General features: G+C 69.7%; 1 protein-coding gene across 1 annotated transcript; it reads right to left on the bottom strand.

Moving 5' to 3' along the window:
• Positions 1–141: 141 nt before the first annotated feature.
• On the bottom strand, positions 142–20,183 carry MMP17 (matrix metallopeptidase 17). Its single transcript, XM_045844962.1, has 10 exons — positions 20,061–20,183; positions 13,464–13,602; positions 12,664–12,793; positions 11,940–12,223; positions 11,334–11,510; positions 11,053–11,152; positions 9,738–9,820; positions 9,464–9,616; positions 7,004–7,261; positions 142–4,934 (listed from the first exon to the last, which is right to left on the bottom strand). Exons 1-10 carry the CDS (start codon positions 20,181–20,183, stop codon positions 4,609–4,611), a joined length of 1,773 nt encoding a protein of 590 aa, XP_045700918.1. The 3' UTR covers positions 142–4,608.
• Positions 20,184–21,057: the final 874 nt, after the last annotated feature.

Below are 21,057 nucleotides of genomic sequence, written 5' to 3'. Positions count from 1 at the left end.
CTACAACCAAGACTGCTCTACCCAGCAAAGCTGTCACTAGAATCGAAGGGCAGATAGAGAGCTTCCCGGACAAGAAAAAACTAGAGGAGTTCATCATTACCAAACCATTATTACATGAAATGTTAAAGGGACTTATTTTTGAAAAAACATCCAAACTATGAACAATAAAATGGCAAAAACACATACCTATCAACAACTGAACCTAAACAACAAATTAAGCAAACAGGAAGGACAGAGACAGAATCACAGATACGGAGGGCGTTCTGATGGCTGCCGGACGGGAGGGGTGTGGGGGATGGGTGAGGAGGTGTGGGCACGAACAGGTCGCTGCAGGACAGCCCCGGGGACGTGCCGTGCAGCACAGGAAATGGAGACGCCGAAGACCTTACCCCCACTCACACCCACAACCCGTGGACGGGAACAGTGGTGGGGGAAGGCCTGAGGCGTGGGGGGTGCCGGGTGGAGCGGGCACAAAGGGGCATAATTGGGACAACTGTGACGGCATCATCAATAAAATAGAATAAAAAGTTAAAAAACATTAAAGAGAGGAAAGTAAATCAAGCGCCCCCTGCTGCTCTGACCCCAGACACCATCTGAGGAGTCTCGTTGCACGGATGGGGGTGCCAGCTTGTCACCCCCTCTTCTGCCTCTGGAACGAGAGGTCATGGCCTCCGGCCAGCGCCTCCGAGCCCGAGGCCCCGGGAGAGCCGGGCGCTCCGTCGGCGTGGGCTGCGGAGGACTGGTGCCCAGGGCTCCTGGGACCGGCCCTGCGCCCTGACGGCGGGTGCAGGGGCCACTAGGAGGCTGCCGGAATACTCCAGGCAGAGCCGATGGCTCTGAGGGGGGTGACGGGGTGGGACATCGGAGGGGGGAGCAGGACAGACTGGGCGGGAGGTCTGGGAGGAAGCTGACGAGGGCCCCGCCGGCAGGGGCAGGTTGGGAGCTGAAGGCCTCGGTTTCCCCGCAGGAAGTGGCAGAGGTGACCCCAGACAAGGTTGTGAGGGTGACACAGCTTCCCTCCAGGTGTCTGCTGCGACTCTGGCCCTCAGGACCTGGCCGCCCACGCTCAGGAGCAAGACCAGGCCACATGGAAGTCCCAGAGACACCCAGCAACCCTGCCCCAGGCAACCTCCAGAAACGGGCAGTAGAGGGCGCTGCGCTGTGGACGGCCAACTCGTGCATCCAGGGCCGCAGAGCCCGCAGTGGGACGGTGGCCGCAGGCACAGGGACAGCTGGACTCCGCCCAGGCTGGCAGGGTCCCCACGGCCCTGGAGGAAGCCTGCTCACACCTTGAGGCCCCACCCTGGACTGGCCACCAGCCGCCAGCCCACAGCCACCCCCACCCCGACCTGGGCCCCGGGGCCTGGCAGCCACACGAGTCTGAGCAGGATCCTCAGACTGGGTTCCACTCCTTGCCCTCCAGTGCCGGCCCCTCCCCCGGCCTCCGTGTCCCTATCTGGAAGATGGGGGTGACCACCTTGCCCCCATTCAGACGACCACCCAGGGCAGGAGGACAGCACCGGAGACCACAGCACCCGGCCTCCTCTGACGGGCGATGGCCCCTCAGGGCCCCACCATCTGCTCCCAGGACGGTGGTGGGAGGGGGCGACCTGGCCCCGAGTCACAGCTGAATGTCTGTGCCCAGCGCTCCCGTGTGCAGGCTCTGGCCCCCAGGGGGAGGGTGTTGGGAGTGAGACCCACGGAGGGGAGGAAGTTCAGGCGAGGCCACAGCGGCCAGCCCTCACCGGGGATCAGAGTCCTTCTAAGAAGAGACAGGAAGTCTGTCACCTGAGGACACAGGAGGCGGCCCTCCCTGGGGACCGCGCCTGCCAGCACCTTGCTCTGGGACTCCCGGCCTCCAGGACAGGGGCGGGTCCGCCTGAGCCCCCTGAGCCCGCAGTGCTGGCTGGGCTTCCCGGAGCGAAGGCCGGTGCCTCGGTTTCCTCCCCCGTACAGTGTGTTCTGGCCCCTGAGGTCACCTGTGGTGACACGTTTTGTAAACTTGACACCCACACACTTGGGGACTTGTCTGTTTGCTCACGAGGCTGAGTCAGGCCGAGGTCAGCCAGCACCTGCGCCCGGCGTGTGACCTCGACTGGGGTCCCTGCCCTCCCGCCGTGGTGGGAGGCCTTGGACCTCCTCCCGGGGGATCGCTCTGGGTCTGTCCCTGAGGCTGCCGGGCCCCTGGGGACGCCCGGCCTCTGCAAGTAGCACCAGCACAGCCGGGGATAAAAACAGGCGGTGGCTGACAATCCAGTCTCCCACGGAATCTCCAGGGTTTCCACGGCGACACTCCCCATGTGTCGCTCCGTTCTGTGACCCTCCTGCCGGAGGCGCGGAACGGAACCTGTGAGGACCCTCTGGGCGGTGACGCCGAGGGGCAGCTCACCGGGCAGCCAGCCGCGACGCGACCTTCAGCCCTGGCTGAGCGGGAGGCCGTGAGGTCGCAGCGGTCAGGGAAGGGCCCCGGGGCTGTGCCCGCCTGGGAGAGCTCACCCACGCACCGCTGACGCGCCTGCCGTCGGCGGAGGGTGTTGGGACGGACACGGAAACCTGCCCGGTGGGACGACGTCCCTGTGGGCACCCCTGCCCAGTGTTTGGGGTGCACTCCACCGGCCCCCTCTGCAAACTCGAGGTCACTCCGAACTGGACGCACGCAGGTCACCACAACGAGACTCGGAGTCAAGAGTCCTGAGGGTTCGTCCAGGCGGCGAGGGGGGCCCAGCCGGACACTGCCCGCGTCACCACTCACCCCCCCCACGGCCCAGCACGGCGTCACCGACTCCCGTCCCCACCTCCACACGCAACAGCCTCGGTGGGAAAGTTTTATGAACGCGTTTGGCTTGGACACAAGGGGAAGAGCACCACCCGCGGTGACGGCCGGGTTCTTGCAGACCTAGTCCCCCGGGGGCCGTGCCCACCCTCCCCCGGCCCTTTCCCCAAAGACACGCAGCTCCCACGTGGGCCGTGGGGCCGAGGTGGGGCCACGCGGGGGAGGGGCGGGCAGGTCAGCCTACGTGAGCGGTCCGACAGGCAGAGCGCCCTCCCGGCTCCAGCTCCAGGCGGCTGGCAGGGAGACGCGGGACGTGGCCTGGAGCCTGCCGCCCACCGAGGCGGCCACACACGCCGGGTTCCGCCTCTGCTACCTGGGCGCCAGGTCAGGGGCCCTCATCTGAGATGCAGGGGCTCCTCCCACCCCTCTCTCAGGCTAGTGGGGAGTCTCGGGGGGGACTTCCTGTGGCCAGGGCGTGAGCTCTGAGCCCCACAGCGACTGCACACCCCTGCCCTCCGGGGGCCGAGGTTCTGTGGCAGGAGGACACGGGACCCCATGCCTGCGCCTGCTGCTCCCGTCCGTCCCGTGTGGGACCAACTGCTCCCGGTTCCTGCTCAGGAACCTGCCTGGATGCCCCCCCCCAAAAGCAGCGTTTGTCTCCCTCCAGGTGGGGGCCACCGCCGTGAACCAGCCCCCAGAGGTTCCCTCTGAGCCCACCTTAGAGCCGGCTGCTCGTCCTGACCGAGCCCCATGACCGCTGTGGGCACTGAGAGGCCGTTTCCGGCCCGGCGCCCACCCTGCGAAGCCAGCGCTGACCGGCTCCCTGCCAGCTGGGCTCCTTCGGCCCCTCTGGCGGGAGGGGGCTGCCGGCCTGACTCGGAGCCGGGGCAGCAGCAGCAGCCAAGGGCATAGCAGCTTCCCCGGGGTCCTGAGGGCACTCGCTGCCTTGGCTGCCACGCCCCAGGCACTTCCCCAGGACGGGACATGTCTCATTCTGCACGTCCTGTGCACCCGGGCAGGGGCTCTGCCAGCGAGCTCTGTGGGCTCTGGGCCTGTCTGCAGGCAGGAGGCGAGTTCCCGGAGCTGGCCTCCACTCCTCCATCTGTGAAATGGGCATAAGGACCCCGGGTCACAGACTCGTCACGGAGATGCTGGACAGGCCAGGGCCACTGAACCCGAGGGGAGGAAGTGCCACCACCCGAGTGCAGGCGGGTCCGGGATCCAGGCCTGGAGGACGGCCACCTGCAGGCCCCACCTGGGGGTGCAAGGGGCCGCACCGAGCAGCGAGAAAGTAGGGAGGTCGTGTTTGTCTGCAGCTGTCACCTGGGAGAACGGCGGCGGCGGCCCCAGCTCGGGGCTCCTCTGAGTGTTGGGGGCTGCCCTGGGCAAGGCGACGGCGAGCCCACGGGGACTGGGGGCAGAGACGCCCTCGGTGGGTGGGAGCACCAGGGGCCAGGGGCAGGGTGGCCGCACGCGGGCGGTGGCCCCGGGCCCATCAGTGAGGGTCTCTGTGACCAGTGTCCGCCGGCTGCAAGGGCAGTGTCTCCCGGTCCCCACCGGACAGGCGGAGGCAGAAAAGCAGGGGGGCGGGGGTGGAAGGGTGCTCCTGTGTCCACGAGTCAGGGTGCCCGGCCCAGGGGCAGCGCCCAAGCTGCCCCTCCATCCGGGAGGCTGAAGTTGTGGCTGTGTTCAGGGGCTGCAAGGCTGGGTCCCCAAGGCCACACACCCGCTCTCCGGGAGTTCTTGCTTTGGGTGCTGCTGCGGGGGGCACTCCTCCTTGCCCTGGGTGACCCGGGGCTGTGACCGCCTGTCCTCTCGCAGGCCCGCAGCTGCTGTCAGAGCGCCGGGGCCCAGGCCGCTCTCCACAGGGTGCTCAGCGGCGGCAGCAGCGTGGCGGCCAGCAGGGGGCGCCAGGCCCGGGGCGGACGCGAGGCCCCGGAGCTGCAGGCGCACACCTGGTAGCCGTCCTCCGAGTGGCTCCGGTCGTGCTGTCCGGGTGGGGCGGGGCCCCCGGCCTCCGCGCCCGCGCCCTCGGGGTCCGCCTGAGAGTCTCTGCAGACCAGCCAGTCCCGGGCCGTGGACTGGGGGTAGCCGGGCGCCACGGCCGGCTCGCCGTCCAGCACCTTCCAGTACTCCCTGCCGCGGAAGAAGTAGGCGGCCCCTGCGGAGGAGAGCGGGGGTGGCTGAGCTCGGAGCTGCGGCGCGGCGGCACCACGGCGGGGGGACACGGGCGAGGCTGGGGCCACGGGGCGGGCCGCGCGGTCCTGCGGGTCGGAGCCCCTGTCTCGGCCGCACAGGCCGGGCAAAGCTCGGCGGCCGCCTGCGGGCGGAGGGACGCACCAGCCGCCCCCCGGGTGTCTTTCCCACGGGCACTGCTGGGGGCCCCCTCCGTGCCAGGCGCCGCGGGAGCAGCGCTGCGCACCGAGCGGAAGGCGCGGCTGAACGCTGCGCCGTCTTCCCCAGCCGCTTCCCCAGGCCACACGCGGCGCCGAGGGGTGCGGCTTCCTGCCGGCGCGCGATTGCCGAGAAGTGGGCAGAGCAAGCGAGCGAGGAGCCCGTGAGAGCCTGCAAGTGCCCGCTAAGCCCCACCACGCCGGCTGGGACGCTGCCTCGCTCTCAAAAGCATCCTTGAATTTGCCGTGGTTCCACTCCGTCCTGGCAAACTAATGGTTCTCAGGCCTGTGCTCGTTAACTTAGGCTCTCTTGTAACTTGTAACGCCACACTTCTCCTCAGAGCTCAGCGTCTCCCCTCCCCCCATCCCCCCTGCCGGGAGGGTAGTTGCCAGCAGGGCGCGGTGGGCCGGGCAGAGGCCACGCCCTGATCCCATGGAGCCCGTGGGAAGGGCAGGGCCCAGCTGGACGGCGGGGGAGCCTCTATTCCCGGGTCTGACTACTTTAACAGTCCATTTTCTAAAATACACCAAAGTGAAAAAAATCGAAGAAAATACACTAAGATGATTCGGCTGATGAGCGTGACTGTCTTTCTAATAATGCGGGTTTTTTTTCCGTCATGTGGATTTTGAGTAAGTTTGATCCGTTTTCTCCCTAACGCTGCTCGAACATGGCAATGCATGTAGTGTCCCTGGAAAAGGAACCTTGAGTAGCTGGGGTTCCGGAAGGCGAGAGAGAGCTCTGAACAGGGTCGGAGGTGCCAGGGGTACGCTGGACTGCAAGCCTGCTTTTTCTTTCAGTTAAACTACGATCGACATCATGATTTTCTATTGATCATTAATTGGATATACTGTTCACATACTGTGCACTTTGATTATCAATTCTTAGGCCCCACATTTTAGATGAAAAAAAAATTTTTACTTATGCCCTGGCTGGTGTAGCTCAGTGGATTGAGCATGGGCCTGAGGACCAAAGGGTCACCAGTTCGATTCCCAGTCAAGGAATATGCCTGGGTTGCAGGCCAGGTTCCCCAGTAGGGGGCGCTTGAGAGGCAACCACACATTGATGTTTCCCTTTCTTTCTCTCTCCCCCTCTCTAAAAATAAATAAATAAATTCTTTAAAAATATATCTTACTTATTTTTAGAGAGAGAGGAAATGAGGGAGAAAGAAAGGGAGAGAAACATCAGTTGGTTGCCTCCTGTACATGCTCTGACCAGGGACTGAACCTGCAACCCAGGCCTGCGCCCTCACTGGGAATCGAACCAGCCACTCTTCACTTTGTGGGACAGCGCCCAACCCACTGAGGCACACTGATCAGGGCAGGTCCTGTTTTTAAAAGGATTAAATTTGCTCTGGCCGGGTAGCTTTGGGTTACAGTGTCCTCCCGATACACCAAGGTTGCGGGTTCAGTCCCTGGTCAGGGCACACACAGGCATCAATCATGAATAAGTGGAACCAAAGATCAATGTCTCTCTCTCACTCTCTCTTCCTCTCTCTAAAATCAATGAAAAAAGGATGTTTTAAGAGATGTTATAAAAACAAATAATAAAGGGTTAGATTAGCTTGTTTTTTAAAAAGCCAAGTAAAAGCAGCTTCCCTTCCCCTTGGAGCTGCCCTGTGGGGTGGCGGTCATTCTGTGCTGCCCGGTCAGGGAGGGACCAGGGGACAGGGCGCCGGGGCGGCCACGTCACGGCGGGCGAGGGGCCCCTGGAGGGTCAGCAGCAGGGGTGCCCAGGTGCGCCCCCTGGCTCAGGGCTGCCCCCAGCCTCCCCCTCTGCACGCCCATCCACAGGTGGGGAGACGGAGGCCGCACCCCCTCTTCGGCCCGCCCGGCTCACCGTCGGACCAGCGCATGGCGTCGTCCAGCGTGCTGGGCACGCCCCTCCATGGGGGGCTGCGGGCCGGGTGCCCGGGGTCCATGCGCCGGGCCTGCTCATCGTAGCGCCAGTACAGCTGGTCCTTAAAGAAATAAGTCTTGTCACTGTGGGCCCAGGAGAGGGCAGCGTCGACGCCGCCGGGCGGGAGGCCGAAGTCGGAGACGGGTCGCGGGAATCCTTCCTCTACGTTAGTGTCCTTAAACACCCAGTATCTGTCTCCTGGGGAGAGAAAGAGCCGGCTGGGGCTCGGCCGCCTGCGGGCGGGGCTCCAGCCTTCGCTTCTCCCCCGGCACCAGCCGCCTGCGGCCGCCCCCACCCCACTGGGCCCAGCAGTCCTCACCGGCGTTTACTGAGCACCTACTGAGGGCCGGACACCTGCCCCGCACCTGGCACCTGGCACCTGCACCTGGCACCTGTTCTGTACCTGACACCTGTTCTGCACCTGGCACCTGTTCTGCACCTGGCACAGGCTCCTTCCACTTGGGGGCAGCCTGAGCACCCAGGTTCTGGGAGGGCAACCACTCGGCAGAGCCGGGAAGCATCAGGGCCCACCAGATGCCCTCTCTCTGCTCTGCCTGACCCACTTGTGCGAGGAGGTGGGCTGGGAGCGTCTTTGTGGCAGAGACAACACAGGCTGTAAGCGGACGAGTGTGTGAGCCTTCGGACACCACCCAGCACTTCAAACCCATCCGCCGAGCTTCCGGAAGATGGTCCAAGAGGCTATGGGGCCCGTCCTCGGCTCTGTCAGGAAGCACGGTGACATGGCTCGGCCAGAGCAGGGTGGGGACGCGAGAGTTCAGTTCGGTGGTGACGGCAGGTCCTCCCCGCTGCCCAGCAAGGATCGGCCTTGTTGTTCAGGACAGAAGCGGCAGCGGACCTTAGAAGTCCTTTGCTGGACGAAGGACGGGAGCAGACGTTCCACCGAGGAAGGTCTTCAGATGGCCACTGACCATGGGGGTGGCCGCTGACCACGGGGACAGACGCGGTGGCACTCATCACCCAGGAGGTGAGTGCCACACGCTGGGGAGGTGTCCGCCAGAACCAGCCAGACGCCCCCACGGCCACTTGGGCGGCGGGAGCCGGTGCAGACGCGGGGAAGCTGTGCCTGCCAGTGGGCACCCTCCGAGACCAGCTTCATGCAGAATCGCCAGGGGCACCGTTCTGAGCCGACGCCCAGAGGCGAGAGCAGGGACCCAGGGGGAGAGCTGCACGGCCGCGTTCACGGGAGCATCGTCCCAGCGGCTGGACCTCGGGGGCAGCCTCAGTGTCCACCGGCGGGCGAAGGGCAAACACGGGGAGGTCCGCCCGCTCCCTGGAAGGGGCCTGACCCCCAAAGAGGAAGGGGGTCGGACACCTGCTGCCCGGGGATGAGCCCAGAGGACAGGAGATGGGTGACGCCAGCCAGACCCACGAGGGGGAACCGGCGCCCCAGCCCACTCACGTCGGGGGCCCTGCCACGGCCGAGTCGTGGGGGTGGGGGCAGGCGTGGTGGCCCGCCCCGTGCGGACTCAGCGGTCAGGGCTGCAGGCTGGTGTGCGTGCCCTGGACCGGCGGCCGCGCAGGAGCGCAGGCCCTGGGGCGCTGCAGGCCTGACCTGGCGAGGCCGGAGCTGTGGGGTGTGCCGGGGCATCCTCGGCTCTCACGTGCCGTCAAACAGCCCGAGTCCGGAACACGTCCTCGGTGCCGGGTCGCCACCGCGAGTGTGGCCGTGCTGGGCGGCGAGACTGGCTGGGGTGGCCGCACGGTGAGTGTGGGCATCGGGCCCTGCACCCCCCACATGGAGGCCGGGCCGGGGGGAGCCCGGGTCCAGGCAGCAGATGGCTTCACGCTGGGGAGGCCCAGCCCTGCGCTGGGGTTGGCTTGTCTGGAGGGGCGGACTCCGGGCCCTCCAGCCTCTGAGTGCAGATGGCCGGCTCTGCCCTGGGCACGTCCCACCTGACCCTCGACCGCTGCGCTGAGGGCCAGGGCGCAGCTCTAAGCTTCTGGGTCCGGGCGCCCGCTGAGCATGCCAGGCCCCAGCATGGGGGTGCGGGGTGGGGGAGTGACGCCCTCCTCTGGGGGGCCGTCAGCCCGGACTGACACACGGACCTGGACAGAGTCCAGCTCCCCCCCAACCCCACTCCGGCCCCCGCGGCCGAGCCCCGAGGCCGCGCCCCTCACCCGGCTCCAGTCTCATCGCCCTCTTGGCGCTGGGCCGGGCCTTTCCTGCCCCAGGACCTTCGCCCAGGCCGTTCCCGCCGCCTGTGACCTGCTCCCTCGGGTGCCCTGGGATGAGCTGCCTCAGCCCCGGTGGCTGCGGACCGTGTGCGCCCCCGGTGTGAGGGCAGGGGTCCCGTGCTCTGGCCCCTGGGTGCTGCAGAGCCTCACAGCACATGGCGCAGAGTAGGTGCTCGGCAAACACGCCCTGGTCGGCACGCCCACCTTTGAAGAAGACGATCTTGTGGTCGATGGCGCGCTCGTACACGGCGTCCACGCCGTCCAGGTGCAGCGGCAGGCCCCGCCAGAACCGCTGCATCTGCGCCGGCTGCAGCGACACCAGGTGCCGGTCCCGGGTCAGCCGCCAGAAGTACTTGCCTGCGGGGACAGCGCGTGTGGGGCGGGCCTGGCCCAGGGCCCCCTCCGCCCCGGGCGCCGTGCGCCCCGCACCCCACCTTCCGCACCCCGCACCCTGCGCCCCGCGCCCCGTGGGGGCTACCTTTGAAGAAGAAGGCCTCGCCACGGATCTGGGCCACCGCGTCGAAGTGAGTGGTGCACCTGTGGGGCACGTCCTTCCGGGGCCTGGAGACAGACGGAGCCGGTGGGCGGGGCAGCCCCATCCTGGGCCGCCGCGGGAGCCCCGGCCCCCAGGGAGCCCCGCACCCGCCCGCTGCTCGGAGACGCACAGCAGTGGCGCCCGGAGAGAAGAGCAAATGAAACAGGCCCCGTCGGGTCGGCCGAGGGTGGACCCTGAGCGAGCGGAGCCCTGGGGGCACCTGGACTGATAGCTCTCGCCGCCTCCGGAGCCCACTGGGACACTGGCCACCGTGCCGGGGACCGGCCTCAGTCAGGGCTGCGGCTGTGCCCGAGGGCAGGCTCAGGGCGACGGTGACGGTGGTGTGCCAGGGACTGGAAGGCCCGCCTGAGGAAGAGCTTGGAGCGGGCGGGGCCCAGACCCCGCGTCAGTGAGGACGAGCTCTCAGGGGACGCCTCCGGTGGCGGGGGGGGGGGCGGCCGGGGAGGCTGACTCCCCTGAAGGCACACCTGGGCCTTCAGGGCCCAGAAGCTCGTTCAGCGAGTGGAACGGAAAGGAAGCTGGAGCAGCACCCCCTGAGCTCAGCGGACACGCGGCGTTGCCCGCCGCGGAGGGAGGAAAGCGTGAAACCAGCTTCAGAAACGAAAATCAAACCCGCTAAGAGCGAAGAAACCTGAGCACCAGCAACCGCACGCACTGGTCTGCGCTTCGCGCGCGGTGCGAGCACGAAGGCGGCACCCGGCCGTGCTGGGCGCTCAGGGGGGCGGGGGGCGGGCTGGCCCCCGGTGTGGGGGCCAAAGGGCCCCCCGAGGCGACCTCCGAGGCTCGGCCCCGAAGGGCAGGCAGCTCGCGTCCAGCCGCCGTCCAGCCCAGCTCTCAGGACGCTCCCTGGGTGCACGGCCGCTCGGGCTCCAGGCTCGCGCACAGGCCACGTGTGCGAGCCCCGGTGACCGCACCAGGCGTCCCGCCTTCCGAGCCGCCACCAGCGACAACGTCCCCTCCGCCTCGGAGCAGGGGCCGGCCGTGCCCCTGCCACACCCCGTGGGCCCTGCCGGAGTCCCTGACCCAGAGAATCCCGGGGCTCAGAGGCGGTGCTGGTCTGACGCTACGGAGGAGGCGTCTGTCACACGCCCTCGGGGATGTCACATGGGAAACCCAACGTCTCTGCAGGCCCAGGGCTGGGCGTGGGGGGCAGCTGCGCCCCCACCGACGGGGAAGTTTGAGGAGAGAGCACCGGCTGGGGCTCAGGGCGGCGCTGCCTCGGGGGACACAGGCTTACGGGGTGCCAGACCGGTTGTCGGGGGGCTCCGGCAGGAGGGCGGGCTCCTCGGGCTCCGTGGTGGCTGGCGGCGCCGTGGGGGACACGGACTCCCGCACACCTGTGGAGACAGGGGGGCTGCGTGGAGCCTGGCGCACCCGCCTCCCTGCAACCCCAGCGCCCTTCCCGGAACCCCGGGGTGGAGACGGAGGGACCCTTCTGTGCCCCCGGAGGAGGGGGGGTCCCCAACTCCCACCCCTGTTCCCGGGCTGCTGGGGCCGGCTGGGGAGGGGGGCACTCACCGTACAGCTGCCAGGCGCGCACCCGGTCGGCGTAGGGGAGCCCGTAGTGCAGGGGGTCGCCCACGGGGCCCTGGTAGTAGGGCTGCATGATGGAGCGCTCGGCCGCCACGTGGCTCAGCCCGATGGCGTGGCCAAACTCGTGCACGGCCACCGCGAACAGGTCCATGCCGTGGTCATCTGAGGACGGGGTGGGGGCAGTGAGTCACAGATCGGGGGACATGGGGCCGGGCTGGTGCACGGGGCGGGTTCTGGGCAGGAAGGTGCCCAAGGAGTCCCTGGGCCTGTCTGGGTCTCGGCAGCGGCCCTCCGGGGGCGACAGGGTCCACACCCCACTCACAGCGGGGTCGGCCACATTCCCTGCACAAGGACAGCCCCCTCGGCCAGTCAGAGGACACGGGGAGTCGTGTCCCGGGCTTGGAAGCCCGGCCAGGTGGGGCACCTACCAGAGGCCGCAGGTGAGGCCCACCCGCACTGGAGCTGCCCAGACGCTCCCACGAGCGGACAGGTGGGCCCTGGCGGCTCCTCCACCTCCCAGGGGCCCCGGGCGGCTCCTGCCCCGTCCCCCGGGCTGGGCGGGGCGGCCCCCAGCGCTCGGCCCCGACGCACCCGCAGACCGGAAGGTCCAGGCCTCGTCGTCGTCAAAGTGGGTGTCCCCCGCGGCACGGCGGTCGCCCGGGAAGAAGGCATGGGCCACGGTGCCGCCGGGGCCGTCGAAGGGGTAGGGGTCGTCGTGCTCGGCCCTGGAGAAGTCGATGTGGATGTCGGCGGGGCTGCCGGCCACCTCGTGGAAGTTCAGGGGCGTGATGTCGCTCCAGACCTTGAGGGCGTAGTGCATGAGCGCCCGCACCGTGTCGCGGCCCAGGGGCGAGTCCCGCGGGAACCTGCGGACCCTGGGTGGGCGGGGTCAGAGCCGCGGTGGGGGCGCCGGGGGGGCCCCCGCGCCCGCCCCGGGCTCCCTGGGACGCCCCTCCTCAGGGCTGGGGTTGGCACCCCGTGGGGAAACCGGGTTCTGGGGCGTGAGGAGAGGCAGGGACTGGGAGGAGGCCGGTCTGGACTCTGGGGGGGGGCCCCAAGTCCACGGGGAGCACCCCACCACAAAGAAGAGGACTCGCGGACAGAAAGGGCCCCTGAGGATGGCGTGGCGGGCTGGGGACGGACTCTCCCCCAGAGCCCAGGAGCGGCCGGCCCTGCCTGCGGCCCGGGGTCCAGGGCCTCTGGCCCCCAGAACCGAGAAGACCAGGCCGCGGTCGGAAGTCCCGGTGAGAGGGTGTCAGTGTCAGCTGCCCCCCGACACTAAGCCCGGGACAGGCAGGGGGGCCCTGCCACCCACCTCCACGACAGGTTCCTCTTGTTCCACCTGGTGGGGGCTGGGGCCTGGCGCCTCCTTCGGGCAGGGGCGGCAGCCGGGAGGTCGGGCAGGGAGCAACGTGGGGTCCTCATCAGGGCCAGGGTGGCCTCGTCTGCAGGGGCGGGCGGGCGGGCTCAGGGGCCAGGCCCAGCGCAGCCCCCACCCGGGCTTCCCAGCAGCCTGAGGAGCGGCCCCCGGCTGCCTGCCGCCCTCGGTCCGGGGGTGGGGGGGTGGGGCCACTCTGCGGGGTTGCTGACCCCATGGCAGGGCTGTGACCAATCACGGGGCCCCACGGGGACCGGCGTAGCCAACTCCTCCTGTTTCACGTGACACGTGTGTCCCAGGCAGAGCCCTGGGACAGACCTCAGGAGAGTCTTTGCAAAACTGGAATTGGTTGCCAACATGTGAGAAGTGGGGTGCTCACTAAACTCCCCAGATTTCTGGTTCCTCGTGGAAAGCTGGGTGTTGGGCAGCACTGGGCAGGTGCCGCCCCGCAGGGCAGGAGGGGGCCTGGCCCTGGGCGGCTGCGGTGGCCACTGAGCCTCAGCCCCCGAGGTGCGGTGTGGAGGGGGGTCTGGGCGTGGCCGTGCCCCCCCCCCCGGGACACTGCGGTGACTACAGAGGGGCTCCCAAGTGGTGGGACCCCTGGGTCCTGCCCAGGGACAGCAGGCCTGCCCCCAACCCTCTCTGCACACAGGCAGGCTGGGGGCGCGTCAGGCCTGGAGCGGGGGGGGGGGGGGGTGAGGAGAAACCCGGGGGGGTGGTCAGGCTTGGGGACTGACCCAGGACGCCGGTGGCCTCCAGCCCAGCAAAGCGCTGCATGGCTCCGATGGCCTCGGACAGCTCCTCCTGCGTCTGCAGCCGCCCCGCAGCCGCGGCCGCCGCCGCTGGGGGCAGGTAGCCGAACCTGCTCAGCCACTCCTGGGGCAGAGAGCAGCGTGAGGGGCCGCGGGTCTCGCCCAGCCCAGCCCAGCCCAGACTCCCATCAGTCCCCAAGACCCCTCGGACCCCCTGCTGCGGGGGCTTCAGGACCCAACCCGAAGGGTGAACCCCGAGCCGAGAAGGGCAACGGGCCGATTTGGGGAGCCGGGTCGAGAGCTGTCCACGCGGGAGGGGGAAGATGGGGGTGGCCCAGACCCCAGAGCCAGCCTGCCGGGCTCACGACCCGAACGCCACCTCCTTGCTGTGCCAGGGGGGCAAGTGGCTCCACCCCTCTGGGCCACCCCCGACTGCGGACGCCGGAGGGATGCGAGGACACAGGGAGACACCCTGGGAGCACCCCCGCCCCCGCCGGCTGCCTGTAACTAGGACAACGGCTGGGCGTGGGGCCGCAGTGAGCAGCCCCCACCCCGGGGCGGGAGCGGTTCACAGCCGCGGAGCGCGGGGCCGGGAGACCTGAGGACGCTTTGTCTGTTTGGAGACGTTTGCCAGTCTTGGAAAGCGCGCACCAGCCGCGGGCCCGAGTGCCGACTCGCAGAACGAGCGGTGGGGGCCGAGCTCAGTGCCGGCCCCGGCCCTCCTCCCCCCAGCCGGGCGGCAGCCACTGGGGCCTGCCCCTCCCCCCCGGGGCACGGCACTTCGAAGCCCCAGTGGGGCCAAGACTCTGAGGAAGGGGCCCAGTCTGGGGGCGGGGGGCGGGGGGCCTGGCCTGGGGCTCTGCACCCTCAGTCTCAGACCGCCCAGCGGCCCCGTGCAGACCCCTCGCCTCAACCCCCAACTCCTCCCAGGACCCCCCAGGCCTGGGCTTCAGTGCGGCGTGGGGGTGTCGCACAGCCCTCAGGCTCCCCAGGGGAGGCCCCCAGGCTGAGAGCAGGACAAGCCTCCGGCAGGTCTGGGGGGAGCCGGCAGCCCCACCTGCAGGCGGACACGGGGACGGCGCCCCCCCCCACCAAGAAGCCCCCGCCGAGCCAGAGAGAGGCGCTGTGGGGGGGGCGGCCGGAACAGCCCCCGCACGGGCCGCCCCATCCCAGCCGCGGAGCGCGGAGGACGCGGGCGGACTGCCAAACGGCCGAGGTTCAGTTTTTTCCGCGGAAGCGGACACATCTCGAACCAGCGGAGAGAGCTGAGGGGGCGGCGCCGGGGTGGGGGTGCTCACCGCGGGGACAGCAGCTCCCACGCGAGAGCCGGGCTGCGTGCGGCCCCTGCAGGGGCGACAAGACCCCCCGGCCCCGGAGCCAAGGCAGCCCCGCCCCCGACACCTAGGGGCCCACGGAGCCCGGGCGTCCCCCGCCCGCGCGCCCACGGCACCCGCGTCTCCAGGGCAACAGCCCGCGCGCGAGGGTGGTGCTGAACCTTCCAGAAAGCGGGGGAAGGGGCGGGGCCACCGGCAAGGGGAGGGGCTAGGGGCGCCCAACCCGCAGTGGCTCCGCCCCCCACCCCAGCAGCCGAGGGGGCTCTCCTGCAGGGACCCTGGCGCTGAGCCGAGTCCCAGACCCGGAAACCGAGGCCCGGGAGGGGCGCCCCGCCCGCACCCCGGGGCGGGCGTGGGCTGCCGCTCTCCCGCCCCGGGGCTTCTGTTTATCGCCCGTGGGCACCACGTGCGTCCCTGCTCAGGGCCCACGGACTTACCGCGCACCCTGAGCGCCCTTCGAGACTTTCGTCCGTTTCCAGGGGCGCAGCCACCACCGGGGCCGCGCTTCCCGGCCGGTCACTGCGCCCGCGGGCCGCAGGCCACAGGCACCCCTCCCCTCGTGCGTCCCGCGGCTCCCGGGGCCACGGCGGGGGCGCCGCGCTGTGACGCCAGGACGCCGGCGAACACGAAGGCTCGCTGCGCGCGCTGTGTCCTGCAGCCGCCCCCCGCTGCGCCGCCCCCGTGTGCGCACTCACGGGTGGGGACGGGCGGGCACGTGGACGGACGCGCGCTGGCCCCCGACGCCAGGTGGGCGCGTCTCCCTGCCCTGGTGTGAGGGGACCTCGGGGCCAGGTGGCTGAACTGTCAGTCCCTGTCCACACCCCGTCTCTAAGGGCACCCCCAGCCTCGGGGTCCCCGGCACTGGCCCCACCGCACGGATGAGGGGGCCGAGCCCGAGGGCGGGGTTGAGCGCAGACTCCCGCCTCCGACCGACCGCCCGCAGCACCAGGGGAAGAGCAGGAGGAACGCGCGGCCGCGCAGAGCCCTGCCCCGCATGACAACGGAAACCACGGAGCGCGGCCAGCACCTGCTTCCCGTCCACTCTCCACCCTCGGCGCCTCCTGGGGTGGCTGTCTCCTCCCGGCTGAGGAAACTGAGGCCACAGTCACTGACTCGGGGGTGCTGGCCGCTGGGGTGATCCCAAGTCCCCCTACCCGCAGAGTCCATCAACACACCCCAACCAAGGGCCCTGGTGGGGCGCGCTGGGGCGGCGGCACAGACCGGGAGACCCCGCCCTGCCGCCCCCGCCCCCTGCCCCGGGAGCAGACAGTCACGCGGGGACCCCAGACAAACAAGCGGAGACATCCCACCACCGACAGTCATCGCGCTGGGGGACCCTGACTGCTCACCGAGGTCGCACACTGTCCACTGGTGAACCTGCCACGGGGAGAGCTGCGTGTGGACCGGGTGCGCGCCCCTGCCGATTCTCAGGCCCCGCCCACAGCAGGCGCTCGGGACGGACTGCTGAGTCAGTCCTGGAGACCTGGGGCTCTACTATCCCCATTTTACAGAGGTGCACACTGAGGCACACAGAGGTCAGGGCATGTGCTGACCCCAGGCCGGCTGGCCTCGGGGCCTATCCCCACACCACTGGCTGCGGCAGAAAGCCCGGGCTCCTTAGCTAGTGCCCGGGGGCTGGGCCTGGGGGTGACCTGAGGGAGCTCAGGGAGCGGCCTGGCAGGCGGGTGCCTGGCCGAGACCCGCCCCCTCCCTCTGACAGCTGGTGTGCTGGGCGCAGCCAGGGGCTGCCAGCTAACGGGTGGTGGCCGCATCACCCTTCACGAGCACCCGCCATGTCCTGCTGGAAGCCCACGTCGCCATTAACTGGGAGACAAGAATCACGGGCGCTCCAGCACTCTGGGCAGGCCCCGGGGACCGTGCTGTGTCGGAGAAACACCGCGGGTCCCGAACCCTCTCCGCCTTCCCAGGCCGCCTCCCCCTCCTGCCGGACGCGGCCCTGGGCCCTGCAGGGGCACCGCCCAGCGAATGTCGCACGTCGTGTTCTCCTGGCCCCACTGTGCTGATGAGCACACCGAGGCCAGCGCTTGGTCAGGCCACAGGCCTGGGGGCCACACCAGGAAGGGGTCCGGCGCTGCCTGGAGCAGCAACCACGGACGTCCAGCGCAGTCCTGCCCAGGACACGCTGGTCCCACGACAAAGCCACAAAGACTCCTCAGTCCCTCCTGGCCGGCCGCCAGCCCAGAGTCTGAACTAACTTGTTGCCGGGTGTCCGGGAGTGGGAGGGGCTTGGGGAGGGGCGGCTCCCGAGCCACACCCATTTACATTCAAGCTCCGCGCGAAGGGCAGAGGGCCTGGGAGCCCAGAGACTCAGTCTCTCCAGGTTAACCCTGCCCCACTCCCTGGCTCCCGCTGAGGGCAGGTGGCCAGCTCCTCCACTGCGGCGGCGGCGGCTGCTGCGAGGATGCGTCTGGCCCCCCGCCAGGCCTGTGACGCGATCCTGAGCCCTCGTGGGGCCCACAGCTCCCCTGGGTGCTGGGACCGGGGGCCACAGGCTGAGGCCAGGGTGCCTGTCGCTCTGCCACCCCCACCCGGGGCGGAGCAGGAGGGGCACAGGGAGTCTCCACGTGGTCCCGGCTCCCACCCACCCTCACCACCCCCACCCCTGCCCTGCTCAGCCCCTGGGAGCTGCTCGCCCCGGCCACCCTCACACACGTCTCAGCCACGAGCCGGCCCACACCCAGGAGCGGGAGGGCGGAGTTCCGTGTGAGGTGTGCAGCAATGGGAACTCAGAGGCCTGCTGGGAGGAGGGACCTCCCAGGGCACGCTGGGGAGTGGGCCTGCCTGCCACGCGCCACGTCAGGCCTGTCCCGCGGGGCCCCTCCAGCAGGGCCTGGGGCCTCACTCGCCTCGGCCCCCACCGGGCGGCTCCGGTCAAAGCTCAGTGTGAGGAGCCGCCCGCCCACCCCAGGGGCACCGGCTGAAGGGCGTGACTCCCAGCCGGGACTGCCGCGGGGCAGGCGCACTGCCCTCCGGGACACACCCCCCCAGTGGAGGCAGCAGGCTCACAGCAGGGGCAGCAGGCTGTCGTCCACGAAGACTCGGGGCTGAGGTCCCGGTGCCCCCGCACCTCTGGGAGGGGGCCGGAGGGGGGCGCTGCGTCCCCCGTGGCCCCACGCGCGGCAGAGTGTCCTGCGCCACAAACTTCCTGCTCCGAAAGAACGAGGAGCTGGGGCCCAGGAGGGCGCAGCCCGGCCCTGGCAGCCGCCGTCCACCGGGCGTGGCGGCCTCACCCGGGCTTTGTCCCCCGGCTGAGGCCGGTGGGCTGGGTGACCGCGGGGTCGGGGGAGCCCCTCCCAGAAGCATCCACTGCTCCTGGCCCACGGGCTCAGCTCTGTCTGGGTGATGCCGGATCCCACATACAAAGGGGCCCTTCTCCTCCCGGGCGTCGGCAGGCCTGCGCGTCGGGCTGGTGGGCCCCAGGGAGGTCGTTAGAGGGGGCGGGAAAGAGCCCCATCCCCATAAATCTGAGTGTCTCGCAGAACTCTCTCGCACCTCTGGGGCGCAGGCTCTGAGGTGTCATTCCTCAGAAGGCCACCAGAGGCCGCCCTCTGCCCACAAACCAGGGCAAGAGGCAGGAAGGTTCTCCCGCACTAGGCCTCCTGGGGGTGGGGGCTCCCTGGGCAAGGGCAGCAGCCTCTGCTCTCCCCAGGGGGCCAGACGCCAGGGCCCTGCTGTCTCTGGGTCCCAGGCTGGCCAGCCACGTCCCCCGCCCAGCGCACCCCACAGGGTGCGGCCGAGTGGCCGCCTGGGTACTGGAGAGCCTATGGGAACAGGGGCGGGAGGTGCCCAGGCCGGACCAGGGGCCAGTGTGCCTGGCGGCTGTCTCCGGGCAGCGGGGGGAAACTTCAGGACCGCGCTGGGTCTGACGAGCAAACTTGGCTGGGCCGGAGCTCCACCGCCTGACCGTGACCCCCAGTAGCCTTCCAGGCCTGGACTGTGCACTGGCTCAGCCCAGACGCGGTGTCCACAGAGTGTGCGCCCCGGGAGGGGGTCCAGGAAACCGCCAGCCCCGGGAGCCTGGAGGAGGGGGGTGAGGGCACACCTTCTCAGAGGCGGCAGTTCGGCTGGGGGGCAGCTGGCCGTGGGGTCCCCCGAAGTCCGCATGCGGGAGCCCTGGCGGCACCTTCCCTGTGGCTGGAGGGCTGGGGCGGCCTGGCAGCGGCCAGAGCCTGTTTCTCGTCCAGAACCTGTGGCCAAGTCCTGCCGAGCACAGGGCTGCCGACGACGCCCAAACGCCTGCGCCTGTCTGGACCCACCTGGCGCTCCCGCGTGCCCCTGGCACTGGCAGAGGGCCCCCCCACCCAGCACCCTCTGAGGAGATGCCAGGGATGGGGGCCGTGCGCGCGGGTGGGGCGCTAAGGGCCCGGGCCTGGGTCCCTGCGTCCCGGCGCAGCCAGGGCAGCTGCAGGGGCGGAAACCTCAGAAGGAATCGGCTCAATGCACCGGAGCCCTGGCTCGGCCTCCCGCGCCCAGGGGGGCACCAGATGCACGTCGTCTGGTCTAACTCTCCCAGGGCCAGAAGAGGCTCCAAGCCCGGCAGGCTGCACGAGGGAGGGGGTGTGGGAAGGGCCACCGCCTTCTCCAGCGCGGCTCCCAAGCCAGCGGGACGGCCAGGGCTGGGGAACACGGGAGAGGCGGGCGGTGGGGCTCCGAACGAGCCTGGGGCCGGCAGGGGGACCCCATCACGCTCCGGACAGGGCCGTGGGGGCGGCAGGGGGAGGCTGGGCACCCTGGCAGAGGAAGTGGACGTGGCGCAGGGCCAAGATCCATGCTCGGGGGGATGCCGAGGGCCGGCTCCCTCGCTCCCCAACACTCGCCACGGAGCCAACTCGAGAACCACCCGCGTTCCGGGCGCCCACACTCCGCAGCGCCGGCCTGTCCTCGGCCGTGGGCGCGCGTCCCTCTCCCTCCCTCCCCCGGGAACGCACGCGGGGCGCACTTCTCCCGGGCTGCGACGCCTGCCTCACCCGCCTGGGGTCCCCATTTGGAGCCGCTCCGAGCCGGGCACGGGGCTCGGGCCAGGCGACCCCCGCTCCCCTGCGCGGGCTCCTGCGGCTGCAACGCTCCGAGCGCACGGGGCGGGGAAGGGGCAGGCGCCTGGTCCCAGACCCGGTGCGCGCGCGCCCAACCCTCGGCCCGTCACCGCCTCGGCTTTGCTGCCGGGGAAATGGGTCCAGGGCGCCCGAGGGGTCCGCCAGCCCGGACCGCCTCGCGGCTGCGCACTCACCACCCCCAGGCTGAGATCCTCCGCGCGGGGTGCTGGCGCGGCGCAGCCCCCGCGGGCCGCCAGCACGAGCAGCAGCAGCGGCAGCGGCGGGACCCGGGCCCGGGGGCGCGGCGGGCCGGGCATCGCGCTCGCAGGGCGGGCTGCGCGGCGTGGACGTCCCCGCGCCCCGCGTCCCGAGCGCCCCGCGCGCTGCTCCCGGCCGACTGAGCTACCCAGCGGCGGGGCGGGGCATGCTAATGTATGCTAATGACCTCCGGCTGCGCGGCCCGCCCACCGCCTTAAAGGGCCCGCGCTCCGCGGGGATCCTGCTAACCTTCGGCGCGAGTCCGCTGGGTGTAGGGGCTGAGGCGGAGGCGCGAAAGAGGGCGTTTTCCGAGTGTCTCCACACAGTCCCGGGCGCGTGGGCACAGAGGCCGGGGAGCCGGGCCGTCCCCCGGGGGAGCTGACCCCTGGCTCCCGTCCGGATCCCGCACGGGGTCCGGATCGGCAGTATTGGCCGGGGACCCCGCGCGGCCGCCGCAGCGCCCATCGGACGCCAGGTGGCGCCCTCGCACCGCAGTGGGAGGGGGTGAAGGGTCGGGGCTGGGGCCGCGGGAGGGGTGGGCTGGGGTGCAAGTTCGGGGGAGGCGGGGTACGGTCGGGAGCGCGGGTCTCCCGTGCGGTCAGCCAGGACGGACGGTCCGTGGTCGCTGTGGGTTTGGGGCGGGAACAGCTGGCTCGTTGGTAGTCCGTGTGTGCCCGGCGCGTGCTCAGAGCCTCCCACACATAATCTCATTCACTTCTCCCAACATCTCATTAAAACCATTATTCCCGTTTTAGCCCTGGCTGGTGTAGCTCAGTGGACTGAGTGCTGGCTGCTAACCAAAGGGTCGTGGGTTCAATCCCCAGTCAGAGCACAGGCCTGGGTTGCAGGCCGGGTCCAATTGGGGGGAGGGGCATGTAAGAGGAAACCACACATGGATTTCTCTCCCTCTCTTCCCTGCTCTCTAAAAATAAA

Source organism: Phyllostomus hastatus, unplaced genomic scaffold, assembly GCF_019186645.2.
Source record: "Phyllostomus hastatus isolate PE091 unplaced genomic scaffold, TTU_PhHast_1.1 phas_contig_1162, whole genome shotgun sequence".
Classification (NCBI taxonomy): Eukaryota; Metazoa; Chordata; class Mammalia; order Chiroptera; family Phyllostomidae; genus Phyllostomus; species Phyllostomus hastatus.
This window is presented reverse-complemented; position numbering and strand designations above follow the sequence as displayed.